At 34.5% G+C, this 19644-nt stretch overlaps 1 protein-coding gene across 6 annotated transcripts in view; it reads left to right on the plus strand.

Moving 5' to 3' along the window:
- The window catches only part of LOC150092347 (centromere protein I-like), a 311409-nt gene that overhangs the window by 156698 nt on the left and 135067 nt on the right, over positions 1-19644 (plus strand). For all 6 annotated transcript variants that reach the window (XM_090415030.1, XM_090415031.1, XM_090415034.1 and 3 more), the window contains one exon: positions 17059-17151. In XM_090415030.1, the coding sequence (XP_090271156.1) occupies positions 17059-17151 (93 nt within the window). The remainder of the gene's footprint in view (positions 1-17058; positions 17152-19644) is intronic.

The following is a 19644-nucleotide window of genomic DNA, read 5'->3' on the forward strand; positions in this document are numbered from 1 at the left end:
TCATTCATAATCACTTCTTCAATCTATCCTTTCTTACTCTCCCATTCTTCCACATCTCTTCCCACTTGATCAGATTCCTTCTCTGCACTCACGTCTTTACCTTCCAGCAACAGTCTCTCCAAGTGACTCCCACTAAAACCATTCAGATGTAGTCTATCACTTATACAGTTCACTTCATTCTTCAAACTCATTCCATACATTAACAAACTGCACTCCTTTCTCCTCACACATTTCTGGTAACATGTCATTCATAATCCTTACTCTCCGCCTCATCTCACCACTGTCATATCTAGGCAACATGCTTAATACGTTTCCAATAACATTATTATGAGGGTGATCGGAAAAGTTCTAAGCCTTGACCATAGATGGCGGTGCTATCGGGAAGATTTTTTTTTTCCTAAGTTGGTACATCTGTCATAAGCATCCGTGTGAAATTGTTTTATACAGCTGTCTGAAGCAAAAGTGCTGTCTGTATCCCTTGAAATGGATAAAATTGAGTATCATGCAGTTATAAAATTCTTTGTAAAAGAAGGTTTAATGCCAAAAGAAATTCATTTGAAATTCATAAAAGTTTATGGGCACTCTTCTCCTTCGTTTTCGACAATTAAGAAATGGGCTGCCAAGTTTAAACATGGACATACCAGCCTTGAAGATGATCCACCTGAAGGATGCCCAAAAAGTGTCACTCCACCAGAAATCATTGATCAAGTGCATGATATGGTATTGGATGACCCGCAGGTCAAAGTGCATGAATTGCTGAGATTATAAGCATTTAAAAAGAACGTGTAGCATATATTTTTTTTGAATGAAGAATTGCATATGAAAAAGCTTTGTGCAAGATGGGTGCCACGCTTGCTCACAGCAGATCAAAAACGCACTCGCATATCTATCCCTTGAAATGGATAAAATTGATTATCGTTTTCGATAATTAAGAAATGGGCTGCCGAGTTACATACCAGCCTTGAAGATGATCCACCTGAAGGACACCCAAAGAGTGTCACTCCACCAGAAATCATTGATCGAGTGCATGATGTGGTATTGGATGACCCGCAAGTCAAAGTGCATGAATTGCTGAGATTATAGGCATTTAAAAAGAACGTGTGGAATATATTTTTTTTGAACGAAGAATTGCACATGAAAAAGCTTTGTGCAAGATGGGTGCCATGCTTGCTCACAGCAGATCAAAAATGCACTCACATGAAAATCTCCGAGCAGTGCTTGGAGCGTTTTAACAAGAATAAAACTGATTTTATCCATTGTGGATGAGACTTGGATTCACCATTACATACCAAAATCCAAACAACAGTCAAAGCAGTGGACAGAAGCTGGTTGTTCAGCGCCAAAGAAGACAAAGTCGGTTCCATCAGTAGGAGAGGTCATGGCATCGGTGTTTTGGGATGCTAAAGTCATTTTCAAGATTAATTATCTTGGAAAGAGTAAAACAGTAACTGGGGGATATTATTCCGATCTTTTAACTAGGCTAGACGAAAAAATTCATGAGAAAAGACCCAGTTTGCAGAAGAAAAAAATCATCTTTCATCAAGACAATGCACTTGTCCACAAAAGTGTTTTTGACAATGGGAAAATTAAGGGATCTGCACTATGAATTGTTGGAATATCCACCCTATTCCCCAGATTTGGCTCCCTATGACTTCTATTGCTTCCCAAAACTAAAACTCTTCCCTGCTGGTCAGCGTTTTTCTTCGAATCAAGAGGTAATTGCAGCTATAGAGGGGTATTTTGCAGATCTTACTGAGAACCACTACAGGGATGGGATAATGGTGCTGGAGCATCGCTGGAATAAATGTATTAGTCTTAAGGGAGATTATGTTTAAAAATAAAAATAATTTTGAGAACTTTTCAGACCACCTGTGTATTTTTTATCCATCTCATCCTCCTGATATCCACTGTGACGCGTTCTTTGTTCCCAGTCAATTCACTTTTCCCTATTACAACTACCAACTCTTTTGCTCGCTTACTTTTCATATCCAATGCCTCAATCACTCGACTCATTCTACCTCCAGGAAAACAAACCTCTTGCATCCTCTGGTCTAGCAACCTTTAGTATACCTTTTCCATACACCTCCACTTGCGGGTCTTTTGTTACCTCTTTTACACCCATATGACATTTACTTGAACATAACTTGCACTTTTCTCATAAAATTAAAGTTAAAAATTTGTGATTCAAGATATATGTGGGATTTTTGGAAACTAAAGTTTTTCAGGAAAAAACTAAATTGATGTTTATAATTAATTCCTCGGTATTCATTATAATTTATAATTGAGCACATTATGTATAAAATGAATGCATTTAAATTATAATGTCAACGCTATTTAATCGATCGGCCACTCACTTTCATCACACGATATATTTGAATCGTGAGCGACAATTAGCAATGCTACTGAAGATTCAAATTAGTGAATGACTAATGAGAAGTGAAAGCTGAGCACAAAATGTACCACAATGATAGGCTATTAGAAATAGTGCAGCTGTGAAGATGTGCATATAATTATTGCAGTATTAACAAAAGATCGCGCCACTCGAAGACAAAGGCAAACTGATGATTGTTGAGTTGATATGCTGATTCTCTTCAACCGAATTCCCAAAATATCTGCTACTGCCATAACATTCACTATCTATTTCTTAAAGTTTTAAACTTTTTCTGTGTGAGGTATATGTGAAACTTTTTAATTTCTTTTTTCATAAAGTAAAATCAGGGGTGCAAGATATACGCGAGTTATATTCGAGTAAATACGGTATTCGTTTTCATCATTTTCACTCTCCCATACATATCTCGAATTTTCTTAACTTCATTCGCATACATTTCATCTCTTGCTCATCTTATCCAAGTGAACTTTCAAGTCTCGTGTCACATTTTCGCTCTCATTCACTCTCTCAATTTTGTTGCCAGCCATACATGCTTGTTCACAGTCAGTGCTGCTTGCCACCTTATCTTTAACTGTACTTCATTATGTTCCTCTACATTCATATCACTTTCATCGTTCTCTTTTTCAAAACTTTTTTATAATTTTTTTGCTGCTCTTTTACATAATCTTTCTTTTCTATCAGATGAGCACTCATCCTCCTCGCTGCATTCTCGCTACTAACATTTTCAGTTATCAACATATTAGCATTCATCAAGTCCTCATTCAGCTCGAACTTCACACATACCCTCCTACCATCCACCTTAAATATCCACAGTTTATCTATATAATCGAACAAATACATATAGTACACCACACATTTCACGAAATGACTGAAGTCAAAATTAAATTCCTGCATGGACAAAGTCGCCACCATCTTTTCTTCGCCAGTTACTATACTAAGCTGTAATTTTAATGAATCCATAAACAAACTTAAACAAAAAAGCCTACACACTAATAACATTACAATTAGTTATTCCATAAAACTCCAAATAAAGTATCACTCAGAATTAGAAACTATTTTTATTGTCACAATAGTTTCATTAAAAATCTTTTGTTTCATGTCATCAGGATAATTATGCGAATAAATTAAAAAAAAACTGGAAAGCAAGTAACAACAGTTAATAACCATAGTAAAAATATTTGAATATGAATAACAGTGGAAAGTGTGCATTTGCTATGATGTTGTTTGCTCGTTCAAGGACTGCTACATACTACTGATATATATATGAGCATGTCATGATGAATTAGTGAAGACCAAACCTGATTTTACATCAGGTTTGGTCTTCACTTCTTTTTCTTTGCAGTGTAGAAATTGTTTCATCATTTTAGCTGATTTTTTGAATGCTCTTGAGAAAAAACAGTAATCTATGTTGGAGCATGTTTGTTTGTTACCATAATACTTGATGTTTTGTTTCAATTGTGTGTCCGGCCAGTTCTGATTTGTCTTCTTTTGTTCTCAACATCCTTGAAGTATGAAGAAAAATGTGCTGTGCTATGGATAAAAATACCTGTGTATTAAAAATAAATTCTATTTTGAGAGTGAGACTATCTTCTTAGCTAACTTCACTTTTTACTTAATTTCCCTGATGGGCCTTTAATACTAATGCCACATAACTGACATAACATCTGATCATTGTATGGCACAAGATTTGTGTAATAACATTCGATCCTGTATTGTTTTAAGTCATTACAGAATGTAGTCAGTTTGGCTATATCTCATTTGTTTAGTATCCAGGCACATAGGTACATACTCAGCAAAAGGATGCACTGCAGGAAAGTAAAGAGAATTGGATATTACATCAGAAGCTCCAGTTATTTCTCTGTATTCTGACTGTCTGGAGGTCATACATAACTTTTGCTTTTAAATCTTTCAGTTTTCTAGCTTTATACTCAAAACATTACCCTCCTGCCCACTAGAATTGAAGATAAGTACAATATATGTTTGAAGCATCAGTGGAAATGAGCAGATGAATTATAGAGATTTTACATTATAATTATAAAATTGTATATTCTGGGGGAGCTGATTAAGGAAAGGAAGGGTTAACTCTGATATTCAACACTGAACATGAAGATATACTTAAACAAAAGTATCAAGTCAAATGACATAGGTAAATTTCAAAATGGAGAAATTAGACATACCTGGACCTATATGGTTGCACATAAGACTCCAGGAAGGAGCATGATATTTTGAGTCATTAGAGAAAGAGAGCAGCTAACGGGAAAAAAAAAAGGAAAAGCTGATTCTTTTCAGAGACTTAAAGCATAGTAATAAATAAATCCCACTATAGGTGTGTGAATATGGGAGGTGAATTTCATCTTCTGGTGTTAGACAGTCATCCTACTAATTAGAAGCCTGAATTGACTTGAAAGAGTTCCATGTTAGTTCTCTAAATCAAGGTCTCTGGAATATCTAACCCCTAGCCCACCTGCAGTTCTAATCAAAATAATGTACTAGAAGTTTCCAAACATTCGTGGGTATAATTCACACACACACCACTGACTATAGCAAACTTTAAGTGCCACAAAAATAGTTTAACCACCTAACCGGCCATTATGGATCAAATAAATACGCATCCTTATACACTTTGTATCCATCCTATATTTCAATGTAATATCAATGGTATTACAATTTTAATATGCACTTCGCATCCATGATAACCTTGACGTTTATAGAAGTCTTGGCCGGTAGTGTGGTTAACATTGTTTGTATGGGACTTTATTCAGGACTTCTCACTGGTTTACTATAGTCAGCAAGTTTGTCATAAGAGTGTTTGCTATAGTGAGAGTTCAACTGTGTATAGAAATGTGTAAATTTGGAGAAAATAGAAAACTAATAACTGGTGAGGTATACCTTTAGATTTCTGTTCAGGACATGAGTAATACTACATTCAGAAATGAAGATGTGTACAAATTTATATGAAAAGAACACACAAGAAATAAAAAAAAAGGCATAGGACTGTGTTATTATTAACCACCCAACCGGCCAAGACATATATATGTCCAGGTTACCATGGATGCGAAGTGCTTATTAAAATACCATTGATTGATATTACAATGAAATGTATGATGGATATGAAGTAATGTATTTTATCCATATTGATGGCGATGTGGTTAACAGTTATTTCTTCAGACTAGTTAGGATAAAAGAATATATATATATTGGGAATTTGAAATATGATGCAAAGACCATCTAGTTTTAAGCAAGATAAATCAGCATTACAATGAATAGGTTGTGGAGAGAATACACATGGAAGTTTTTAAAATTCTGAATTTTCTGCAGTAATTACATTGATTGGATTGTTAAATGAAACAAGCAGTCGCAGAACAGTGATAGAAAATATTTAAGAGAATGCAGTCAGGAATACACTTCAATACTTGAGACAGAAAAAAAACCAAATACCTGAAATGTGGAAAGCAGCTAAGGTAGCTGATATTTGACATGAAATGCACAAAAGAATATAAAACTTAGTAGCTACACTATATAATTTGGAGGCTTGATCAGGAGGTCAAATTTCAGATAATTGGAATAGAACTATTGTAGTACCACTATCTCTAAAAAGGGAAATAAATCAACATGAGAATTTCAGCAGAATTTTTTCCACTTAGTGTTTCAGATAAGGTTTATGCAAGCATACTTGAGAAAGGAGGAAAAGGACAACCTTAGTTCATTTAAGAGGAATTGTTGGGATCTTCTTTTCATTTAAAGACAAAAAGTTGAGCAGTCATAGGAATAGAACAAGAATCTGTGTTTTGTAGATCTGTAAAAGGCATATCATTATTATTGACCTCCATGAAGTCAAGGACTCATTGAGGGAGGCCACATATTATCCACTCTAGCACCAGCTGTAATACGTTCTTGAATCCATTCTTACCTGCACTCACCATTTCCAGTGGCAATCTGTTCCAATCATACACAACAATGAATGAAAAATCTAGTTCTCATGCCCTTCTTGACAGCATTCATTCTCTGCTTCCAAGGATGCCACATCATCCTTTCCCCACTCTCCATAAAATGAAAAATTACATCCTCTGATATGCTGTATAACTTTTTGAGAAGTGTTTAATCTTTCTTCCATTTGCTAGTGTCAGCAGTCCACAAATTCTCAATCTGTTCATAAACTATATTCCACAATACTGATATCATTTTTAACACACTTCTATGCACTCCCTCCACTGTATCAGAATCAACACAGAAACACTACTGCACACAGTAGTCAAAGTTGAGGTCTTATCAAGGCCTTGTAAAGAAGCATTTCTTATCTTTAAATGTCAAGGTTCATTTCAGTATTCCAATTATTCTATGAGTTGTATTTGTGATTGTTACTATATGACACTTGAACTTTAATTTTCTGTCTACAAAAACTCCAAGATGCTTAGCCTGATCAGTTTCTTTTAGCATAATCCCACAAATATAATATGCCATTGGGTTATCTCATCACACCCAAGACTTTACATTTACTAGTAATAAACTGGTAGCCATTTTCACTGCTAACAGTTCCAGCCTACTCAAATCATTGTGCATGTACTGCATATCATCTGCATTCCTGATTACTCTGTCTATCTTTGCATCATCAGATAGCTGTATATATCTCCTGTCAAATCCTTCCTAATGTCATTAATGTAAAGATTGAATACCAATGGACCAAGGACTAATTCTTGTAGTACACCACTGGTTACTGGTTGTAGTACACCACTTGTCATCTTCTATCCACACTAATATTTTATAATCCAATGCCATATTCTCCAATTTATACAACCGTCTTTATACAATTGTCAGAATACAGTCTTCCATGCTGTATTCTGACAAAAGTCTTAGCAAAATCTAAAAGTATCATAGTGTATCCATTCCATTTGTCTAACTCACTACTAACATTATTATAGAATGTGAGCAAGTTGGTAAAACATGACCTTCCCTTAGTAAACCCATGCTGTTCATTGCAAAGTAGAGATGCTCTGTCAACCCATTTCTGGCTGTGAGCCTTAACCAACTTTTCCAAAATTTTCACCACCACTCCTGAGATACTGATTAGCTGATAGTTGGATATATCGGTCTTTGCACCACCCTTGTGCAATGGGATTACCACACATTCTTTCCATTCCTACCAAATCTTTCCTGTTCTGAGACTAAAATTATATAGTCTGGTCGAAGGAATAGCCATTTTCAGCTGAACACTTTTTTAGTATCCATGCTGATATCCTATCAATCCCTATTACCAAATTCTTATTCAGTTTATCCAGCAGCTCTAGTACCTCCTCTCAGTACATCTTAGTTTCTTCATCCAGTGAAGAGGTAGCACTGGGCTCACTGTATACACCAGGTTGACAACTTATAGCAAAATGGTACTCATTAGTTGAACAATCTTTTTCATTCTTTCCATGCAATAGTTGTAACTCTTTCAGCCTGTACCTTATAATTTTCATAACTGACATCATCCTTATGCACACAGCATTCCTTTCACATCATCATCTTTTATATTTTATATATTAAAAAAATTGAAGGAGAAGTGCATTAGCTACTGGAAGGACTATGGGTCCCTGATCTGGTGTAGTGTGGCCTGCCCTTCAAGACCAGCACTAGCCCAGCTTTCATTCCCTAAATCCTCCCCCTGCCCTTCAGCTTTTTGATGCCCCACCAGTTAGCCTCCGAGTGGCTTCACCATACTATGAAGGTGCTAAGAATAAAAAGCAATTCAAATCACTGTTGTGTGATAAAAACAGAAGATACAGAACAGTTCATGGTTTATGTTTAAATTATGTTAGGCAGTTAAACCAAAAGACATATAGGAATAAGTTCTGATGTAAAATTAGGTGTAAAACAAGGAATGCAGTGTGTGCATTGTCTGCACTGTTATTTATCACCTTTATTGCCACTTTATGAAAGAAAATGGCATTGAACCTAATATCAAAATTAGAGATTTAAGTTCTGATCTTTATGCAGATAAGAAATGAATTCAGAACAGGTTATTGGAATTCCTAAACTAAATTAAATAAATGTTGTAACAAACTGGGAATGAAAATCTGCAATAAAAATACAAAATCTATGAAAATAGGCAGGAACATAGAAAATATCAACTGCATTCTAAATGGAGGATGTACAAGTTCAGCTATTTATGTACAGTTTTTAATGAAGGTGGAAAATTAAATATGGAAATAGACAACAGAATAAGTAAACTTGGAATGGTGGGGAGTCAGTTGAATAAATTTGAATGAAATAAGAGAGAAATTAGTCAAAACACTAAACTAGCTGTGTATAAATCAGTGTTAAAACCAATTTTAACTTATGGATCTAAGGGTAAAACAGTTGATCAAAGACATTGTTAATTAACATTGAGGAATGATTGAACAGAGCTAATATAAGGTTGCATGGTCACAAAATATCACTTGACAGCAAACGCAGGCATTTTATATCAGGATGGTAGACAAAAGGCCCAGAGGAAGACCAAGGTCTAAGCTAGATTGATGCAAGAAGTGCCTTAGAAGGCCAAAATATAAGATCTGAAAAATTATCAATAGGAAGTTAGCAATGGTGTAAATTTATTACCTGAAAACCTTTAGGAAATGTATCAGGAATTTGATAGCAATGAGAAGTTTTAAAGAGAATTGAAGTTGACTAGCTTTCAGTGATGAACTTCCCACTGAAATGTTATTGGAGAAAAATTCAAAAGAACCTCAATGCAAGAACCAAGCATTAGAAACCCTGTGACAAAATGCGGAAAGTAAAACATTTCTATTGAGACATTTGCCTAAAGAAGCTTGCTGTGACTATCCCATCATCATCATCAAATTCCTGACATGTATCCTCAAAGGGTGTACATGATTTATTTAGAAGTATAACATCATCTGCATAAAGCAAAGAGCTGACAATAACATCTCCAATTTTGATATCAGATTTAATCCCACTTTCCTTCATATATAGATAATGAATAACAGAGGGGATAATGTACATCCTTGTCTGACACTGGATTTAACATTAAACCATCTTCCTGTACTTGCTTCAATTCTAACTGCCGACTTACAACTCGAATAAAGACTAAGTATTACTTGATATAATGCCCCACTGACACCATACCACTGCAGCATTTTGAATAGTTTCTCTCTTGGCACCTTGTCATATGCCTTTTCCAGATCGACAAAACTTAAATACAGATCTTTGTTATATTCCTATGTTTTCTCAACTATTTGTCGTAAAGTGAAAATCTGATCACTTCCTTCAATTCTAACTGCCGACTTACAACTTGAATAAAGTCTAAGTATTACTTGATATAATGCCCCACTGACACCATACCACTGCAGTGTTTTGAATAGTTTCTCTCTTGGCACCTTGTCATATTCCTTTTCCAGATCGACAAAACTTAAATACAGATCTTTGTTATATTCCTATGCTTTCTCAACTATTTGTCGTAAAGTGAAAATCTGATCGTGACAGTCTCTGTTTGGCCCGAATCCATCTTGTTCTTCACCAAGCTTCTCTTCCACAATCATTCTCAACTGTTTCTCAAGTGTACTGGCATAAATCTTACCAGGAACACTCAGTAGAAAAATACCTCTCTAATTCTCATTCACTTTTATTTCCCTTTTTATATATGTGTACTCTGAGAGCTCTACTCCAATCATCTGTAATTTATCCCTATGTCCAGGTATTCTGAACTATACAGTGCAGCCACTGTAAGACTTTTGTACCTCCATACTTGAGCATTTCTGGTAGAATATCATCTACTCCAGCTGCCTTTCCACATTTCAGGCTTTTGGTGGCTTTTTCTACTTCAAGTATGAATATGTATTCCTGATTGCATGCCTGGTTCAGTGTTTTTCACCGCTGTGCTGTCACTGATTGTTTCACTTAGCAGTTTTTCGAAGTAATTACTACATACTTCAAGGATATCTTTTTCTCCAGATTTCATGTCACCTTTATCATTTCTAGTTCTTACTGCACTCTTTCCTTCATTTCTGAGCTTCTTCAACAACCTCCAGAATATCTTGCCACCTTCTTGATATTTATTTTCTATGTTCTTACCAAAGTCTTCCCATGACTTTTGTTTAGGGCTGCACTTTTAAAATTTGCCTAGGGTGCAAAATAACCTGACACTGACAGTGTCTATATTAATCACATTATGATTAAGTAAAGTGGCATTCAATCTGATATCAAAATTAGAAATATTAAACTTACCTGTATGTAAAACTCTACTGTATCAAACTTTGTAGTAATGGTGTTATGCTCCTAAATAAATCCATTAGAAATCTTCAGGACTAAATGGAATAACTGCTGTAACAGGTCTGTTATGAAAATCAGCAGTAAAAAAAAAAAAAAAAAATTAATACTATTAAATTAGAAAGATACATGGAAAACATCAACTGCATATTAATGAAGAATTTATAAAACAAGTAAGATACTTCAGTAATTTATGTACAATTTTTAAGGAAGGTTGCAGAATATAAAAATAGATAATAGAATTAGCAAAGCTGGTGTGCTAAGGAGCCAGTTGAATTAATTTATATGGAATAAGAGAGAAATTAGCTAAAACATAAAATAGCAGTTTACAACATGGTATTCAAACTAGTTTTAACTTAGAGATCTGAGAGTTGAGTTTAAAAACAAAACAACAACCAAAAAAAAACCACTTGAAAAACTACAGACATGAACGTTTTAATATTTTTTTTGGATGGTGAAAATGTTGAAAGGCTATGTCCAATATATATTCCACAAGGAGACTATTGAACAGTTTTTTTCTTAAATCTCTACTAGTTTCATGCACATTATAGTATGCTTCTCCAGGAGAGAGAGAAAAAAAATTAAACTGATATTGCAGTGAATTAGGAGCAACAAGTAAGTTAACATTATCAACAGTACACAGTATTTGAAATAGGCTAACTAGGTTTCCATATGCCCACAATTCACATTATGATGACTAGCAATTTGATGCATTGAGTGTGATATCTGTACACACCAGGTTTTTGATGAAAGATGACCTCATATAGGATCGTACCTTCTTTTTATATTCATGAAGATTTTCTTAATTTTTCCTATGGACCAGCAGTGTTGCACATGATTCACATTATGATGCCTAACAATGTGATGCATAGTGTGTGTGCATGCGCAGTTGTACATACAAGGTTTTTGATGAAAGACGACTTCTTTTTATATTTGGTAGGTTTTTTTAACATTTTCTATGACTTTCTGAATGCTTTGAAGAAATTGTAATCAGTAGGTCATTTCTGAATGTTTGCCATAGTACATGATGTTTTGTCTCTATGTGTTGCTACTCCTAATTTATTTTTCCTTTTTCTCTCTACATCTTTTAAGTATTCTGACCTGTGTTTGTCTCTTTCCTGACTGGGTGGTTTGTCCCACATAGCAAATTCCACATAAGCAATTGATCTTGTTTACTCAGTTTTCTGAGCAGTGAATGACTTTGGAGATCGAAGTTTCTCTATATTCCTCTGTTTTCAAAATTAAAAGGGTAGCAAACAGATTGCATGTCAAAATATAACATAAATCATGTCTAGCAACACATACAACAAATAAAATATCAAGTACCCTAGCAGTCCTACTAATTACAGTCCCTTTATCAGAATATTCAGAGTCATTTTTAATGTTGAAAACTCTAATCAATGTAACAAGAAATGAGGTATGATGTAATGTCAGGTTTTTTTAAGCTGACACCATTGTAGTATCAGTTTAGTTGTCATTATTTCACTTTCCTGAGACATAATGCACACAAGATTAGTAAAGAGAAAGATTAAAGCTGATAATGATAGATAAAATAATTGTTCAACAAACTGTCTCTGTGGGAAAAATATCATGATTCCAATTTCTGTGTATGATGTATGATTTTTGTATAAAAAACTTGGTGAATGATGCAGTTTTCACTATTTTCTGCAATCCCTTTCTACAGAGACAAAATACTGAAATCACTAAACTTCACTTTATCACCCATCTGGCCTTGATGTGTATACATATGAAGGTTGTCACGGATGCCAAGTGCCCATTAAAATTGTAATTCCATTGAAATAACATGGATATGAAGTTTAAGATGATCGATATATTTCATCTAAATGGATGTTTAGGTGGTTAATTCATTTCATAAAATACCTTTTATTATACACATGTATTCACAAGAATATAGTAATTTTACTGCAAATATTTCAACCAAAAACTAACTGGTTATCATCAGTGCAACAAATAATCATAAAGTGAAGCTACAACAAAGAAAGAAAGTTAATCCTGTTTACAGAGCTGAGCCATGTGCTGGATGGTTACAATACAATAAGATCACAATTAAGGCCAAGATTTAAAATTAAGTGATTACGTGATTTGAAATAAAATTAAATTTAATTACATAATGAAATGGCAGCACGATATTAAATTAAATTTTAAAAATTATTTAAAATGGGGAGAGGGGATTATTGTTTGCCATTTATGAGGATGATACTCTCCTAAATCTTGGCAATAGAGAGACAGTCATTCTGATTTAAATTTGGACAGTTCAAAAGTGTTTCAGCACGCGTTTTAAATAACCACAGAAAACTGAACCTGCACCAATGTAAAAGGCGAGTATGGGACCATAGGATATCATGATCAATGTCCATTCCATGCTGAGCAAGGCCAGAATTTTCAGATTTATTGTTGTTAATATAAGCTTGGTGTTCTTGTAGTCATTTTTCAACAGAATGTCTTGTTGTTCCAATTATGAGCAAAGGCGCTCACATTGAACTTGCCACACACCAGGGGGAGAGGGGGGGGGGGCTATTTATTTTTCATGGATGGTAACCAACAAGAGATTTTGTTGATAGGAAAAAAAGTAGGAACTAAATCTTTTCAGGTTTTTAGCAATGTCTCAGAGATGGCTGAAATATATTGGATTAGGGACTTACCATACAGGTTCAGGATTTTTGGCAATGGGTTTGCAAGAGTCCTAGATGCATTTAAACTTTCTTCAGCTGAAACCATTCTGTAATAAGATGCATTGGATGGTGTCCAAATCTTTCGGAATAGCTTGGGAATTGGAGCAGATAACACGTGTTCTATTGAGCAAAGATTTGAAGATGCCTATTTTTTGAGATTAATGATGTGCTGAATCTTGCTGTATGTAATAGCCTATGAAAGTAAGTTTATGGTAAATAGAAGTAACAAGTATTTCAGAAGGGGTTTGAGAAAGAAGGACATCCAGGAAGGCTAATTGTTCATCCTTTTCTTTTCCATAGTAAAGTTGATGTGTGGATGTAGGCTGTTGATTTTGGTTAAAAAGGTAAGTAGAGATTCTTCAGTCCAGGCTGATAACAAACAGATCTATATATCGAACCCAAAAGGAACGTTGAAGTTGTATTGAAGAGAATAGGGATTCTTTAGGATGCTCTAATTGGAAATAGAGCAAGTGCAGGCGACAAGGGGCTTTCCATGGCAATTCCTTCAATCTATCTGTAGAATTGGTTCATGCAGATGAAATAACCTGAGTGCATGACAGCCTAACAGTTCAACTTTGTCTGGAGGAAACTCATCTGATAACAGTTGGAGAGTGTTAGCCAGAAGTACGCTAGTAAATAAGGACTGGACATCTAAGTTAATCACGAGATCTTAGGGTAAGTATTAAGTTTTTATTTTTGTCAAAAAATCTGAAGAATTCTTCATAGACATTTTATGTGTGGCCAGTGCAGGAGCTTAAAAGATAAGCTAGGAATTTGGCTAAGCGATAGGTGTGTATTTTGGGGGGGGGGGCTATGCAGTCCACTTATAGGTCTGAGGAGAACTCCTTCCTTATCTATTTTTGTGGAAGGCCATAAAAATGTGGACTCCTACCAAAATGGGTCTTCCATTTTTTGATAGTGTCTTCATCCCAACTAATCATTTTGTTGAGTAAGAAATTAAGTTTGTTAATTTGGCTGTTGGTAGGGTTCTGGAGAATCTTCCCAGAACCCTACTTATCTCACCTCCTGTCTCCTGGACATCCTTCTTTTCAATACCCCTCTGAAATACTTGCTACTTCTATTTACCATAAACCTACCTTCACAGACCACTCCATACAGCAAGATTCAGCACATCATCCATCTCAAAAAATAGGCATCTTCAAATCTTTGCTCAATATAGCATGTGTTATCTGCTCCAATTCCCAAGCTTTCCAACTAGAATTGAACACCATCAAATGCATCTTGCTACAGAATGGTTTCACCCCCAAGGATGTTTAAATGCATCTTGGACTCTTGCAAGCCCATTGCCAAAAATCCTGAACCTGTATGGCGAGTCCCTATCCCATATATTGCAAGCATCACTGAGAAATTACTAAGATCCTGAAAAGATTTAGTTCCTACTTTTTTTTTTCCTATCAGCAAAATCTCGTCTTGGTTACATCCACAAGAGATGAATAGGCTGTCCCCCCCCCAACTCTCTCTCTCTCCCCTGGTGTTTACTGAGTTCAATGTGAGTGCCTCTGCTCATACCTGAGGACAAACAGGATGTTCTGTTGAAAAATTACTACAGAAACACCAATCTTAAATCAACAACAATAAACCTGAAAAATATGGCCTTGCTTTGAATGTTGGCTCCATACTGAGTGCTAAAGCACTTTACTATCCAAATTTAAATCGGAATGACTTCTCTCTATTGCCAGGATTTGGGAGAGCCTCATCCTCATAAATGGCAAGCAGTAATGTCCACTCCCCCATTTTAATTATTATTTTTTAAAATTTAATTTAATATAATGCTGTGTCATTTCATTAAATAATTGAATTTAATTTTAAATTTGGACCTTATTTGTAATCTTATTTTATTGTAACCACTCACTAAGGGGCATGTGGCTCAGCTCTAAATAGGATTAACATTCTTCATCTTGTGATTATGCTGATGCATTGATGATGATGAATTAGTTTCTGGTTGAAATATTTGCAGTAATAAAATTACTATAGTTTTGTAAATATAGCAATTATACATATGTATAATAAATGTTATATAATAGCACAAGTTCCATTAAAAATCCATGAAATGCCTTATTTTCTACATATTCTTTATTTCCTCCTTTTTTCACTATGTAGTAGACACATCTTGTATTAAAAACAGTCTGATTCAAACCGGAATCGTAATGACTTGATAAATTTTAAGAGCGAGAGAAAGATCATAAATACCAAATTTCCAATTAATTAGCACCTTCTGGTTTGGAATCATTAATAATCAGTTCAAATCAAAAGACCTAGACTGAACTTTGAACCAGATTCCAAGGTTTTTCCATTTCCTTCCAGTTAGAGTAGAGTTATTGCAGTATATTATTTTCAACTTCAAGTGGTTTTCAATTAAAACAAAATAATTCCAAGCACCAAAATTCAAGCCATTGTCAATATAGCAAACCATTAAAGCAAACTCATTCATTAAAACAAATTAGCAAAAAATAAAATAAATAAAATAAGTCCTAACCAAACTCCATATCACCAATGCTATTTGAAAGGAAATTCACTATGAAACCCAAACTATTCTTTTGGGTTGCATAGTGAATTTAATTATAGTAATTAAATTACCATTAGTTAACATCTCCAAATTGTGGTCTTTTTACTGTTAAACTTGAGGATAAATTGAGGGGGAAAAAATTGTCAGAAGGCAGAATGATGATTGGTCACAACTCTATCCCAATTTTCCATTTGAGACAGTTGATTCACAGCTGTTTTCTATACAACTAGGCTCCAATATCATTTTTTCAAATTCACATTTAAAGATGGAATTCAGTTGATCTAAATGCAGTAAAAAATTTCTTGGCTATCTAAAATGAGAATTTGAAGATTGTACAGCCAGAGACTTAAAGATTTATGTATTAATTTACTTTTATTGTGCCAGGAGTGTGTGTGTGTGGGGGGGGTATTCTCTCTAATATGCCATAACATATTATTACAAAATTTAATTAGAATAAAGAAGGGCACATAAAGTACTACACAAGAAAATATAAAAATTTATCTCATTTTTGTTTCAAAAAGTCAGTTCACATTAAGTTACACAAGAATGAATATTTGTGCTTTTGCAAATATTATAAACCAGTGCTTCCCAAACTTGTGGATGTAAAGGCCCCTTTAAAAAATTAAAATATTTCATGCCCGTCCCCCCCCATCAAAAAAAATTCGTAATACAGACATATTATTATAATGAATATTGTATTTATATTCAATACAAAACATGCACAGCGAATATTGCAAAAATCAAATGCAAATATTACATTAATCGAGTATTTTTAGCATCTTACATACACATTCGACATGGCACACTTAGTCTTAAAACATTTTAAATTTGTTTTCATTATTTCATGCCCCCCCCCCCCCTCAACAAAACTAACAGCCCCCAAGGAGGCTGTGGCCCACAGTTTGGGAAGCGCTGTTATAAACAATAAAGTAATAGATTATGACTTTTTATAAAGTTATTGTAAGATGCCATGATGTCTTTGATAATTTGGTTCTTACTGTTATATGTTATATTGTAAGATGTATGTACAGTGCTTATTTGGGCCACTTCTTACCCTCTTCCGTCTAAGATGGGGGAGCAGAAAATGATTTCACAAGAACATTGAAATTATTTGATATTCAGTGCTTGTTGCTGTTAATTGATGGAATTGTGACTAATAAGATTATATTTATTCCTTATTATTATTTTTTTTTTTTTTTCAGAATATATATGAGTCAAATATTTCAGATGTAAAGCAAAAACAAAGAACATTTTCAATGCTCACGAAAATAAAAGCGTTGAAAGCATTGATTGAGGTATAGTTTCCTTCTAATAAATATTAAATAAATACACTAAATTGAGTAAACAGTAGTTATATATTTATGTCAGAGAAAATATTTATATTGTTGGATCATAATATGCTCCATAGTGAAGATACTTACTTCAAATTATAATATACAGTCATCCCTCAACTTACATCCAGCTTCTGTTCCATCCGGCAGAACGTAAGTTCGAGTCGGATGTGAGTCTATACATTAGATCAACAGAGTTATATGGGTTAGGGACTTAACCGTAATAAGTATACTGTCATTTTAATTTTTAAACCTTATTATAAAACTGTACTGTGTGTTACTGCCACTATAAAACAGGAGAATAATCACCCAAATCTTCCTCATCCTTATTAAATATTTGCTGTGGCAAATAATTTTCCTCCATAATAATTTTATCCAGTGTTTTCACAAACTTCTTGGCAGCCTTCTCAGCACTTGCAGATTCCCATACATTTTCACATTATGCAACGCAAAACGCTGCTTGAATCTCATGAACCAACCGGAAGAAGAGTTGAATTCATAGTCATAATTTGGTTCTGCTTTCTCCTTCAACATGTTCAAGAGACTTAGATGTTATGGTCACAGTGCTATGGAGCATGCGCTTTGGGTTCAGGTCCTCTATCCATGATGCAAGTAGCTTTTCCATATCACCGATAGAACCTTGTCGTTGCTTCGTCACTATCATTGATTTAATGGAAGCAGATCCTTTCACAGCCTCTACGATTTTATCCGTCATCACTATAGAATGAGACATCTGAAGTCATGTCATCATATTCACAGGCTTACCAGCTTCATTTTGCTTTATAACTTGCAACTTCATTTCAAGATCAATTGCTCGCCTCTTTTTCTGTGATTCTTCACTAGGTTTTTTTGATTGGGCATGTAGGGGCCATGTTGCATAAAACATCACGAAATATGTAACGACAAATACACAAATAACCCATTTCTCAAACACAAAATCAACAGAGGAACTGTTGAAGACATGTGCAGACTGCCAAGGGAGGTTTGCTGCTGAAAGCTCTGTTGCTACTGTGCATGCTTTACCTTATGCTCACTTGCATCTTGATTGGAAGCATAGCTAAAAATGCTGTTTATTCCCTTATGAGATCACAGACATATCTTCGAAAGAACGTAAGTTGAGGGATGACTGTATTTGATTCACAGCAGAATCCAGCTCCTAAAATCTAGAATATTAACAAGAAAATCCAAAGAAAAATATATTTAAATTATTTATGCTCAGTATTAACCCAAATGAGACATTGTTGAAAAATGTTTTGATGCAGATCAAAAATCTTTCTCCTTACTTTAATTTCCATTGTAATTGAGAAAGAAAAGTATTGAGAAATATTTTTGAACCATCTTAATCAAAATGCCCGACACTATGAAAAGACAATGAAGAACTACAAAACTGTTTCAAAGATCCAAAATTTCTATTATTCGTAAGAAGTAAGAGAAATGAATGGTTTGGCTATGTTTGGAGAGCAGATGAACAACTTATCAAATGAGTATCTACAAATAAAATAAAGACAAGAAAAGACCTGCAGGAAGTCCTGAATATGATGGATTAATGTTGTGATGAAAGACCTAAGACAACTTGTTGAATTCCATTCTCCAGATGTATTCTAGGGTAGGAACATGGAAAAAAACCTGGTGATGGCAGCATTAGACCTAAATGGTCCATTAGGATCCATTAAAATATAATCATGTGTGTATGTGTGTGTGTGTACACACAACATGCCACAAAACTTAGCGGATGTAGATCCTCTCTGCATAACTGTTCTAAAAGCATCATTGTCACTTATAAATAGAATATGTTTTTCAGCATTATTTCAAAGCTGAATGTAGAAATGATGAAAGTTTCATATGAAATTTGACCAGAGAGCTTACAGGAATACACTCGCCGGCACTTATGAGTTGCCCTAGCACAGATCTTATAGAAGACATTATAAAATCTTGTATAGAAGGATTTTTGTACAAAAATCTTGAAAAATGTTGAAAGTTTATTTTTCACTTGGTTAGACTATAATAAATTTAGTTTAATCCTTTATCCAAGTGTGAGCAAACAAAGTTTGTGCCTGAAAATATCTTCAGGACTGAGGTAAGGTATTACAACACCTTGCAACTCGCAGAAAAGGTGGATCAAGCTCTCAACTCCTTGTTTCAGAGACAAGGAGTTGAGAGCTTGATCCACTTTTGCTGCAAGTTGCCTGGTGTTGTTACTACCTCACCTCAGTCCTGAAGATATTTTCAGGTGCAAACTTTGTTTGCTCAGACTTGGATAAAGGATTAAACTAAATTTATTGTATACAAAAATCCTTATATACCGATTTTACTGGAGAACAAAAATCCATACAACATACTTGTAGTTAATTAGTATTTTTTCTTAACGTTTATGTAATATGGAAATGTTTTAGAGTGAACTGTTAAATCATATAACTGCCAAATTATTGTATAATAACAAAGAAAGTTGAGTATAAA

This window comes from Typopeltis vanoorti, chromosome 26 (genome assembly GCF_054136105.1).
Source record: "Typopeltis vanoorti isolate ZY-2024b chromosome 26, IOZ_Tvanoo_1.0, whole genome shotgun sequence".
In the NCBI taxonomy this organism is placed as follows: Eukaryota; Metazoa; Arthropoda; class Arachnida; order Uropygi; family Thelyphonidae; genus Typopeltis; species Typopeltis vanoorti.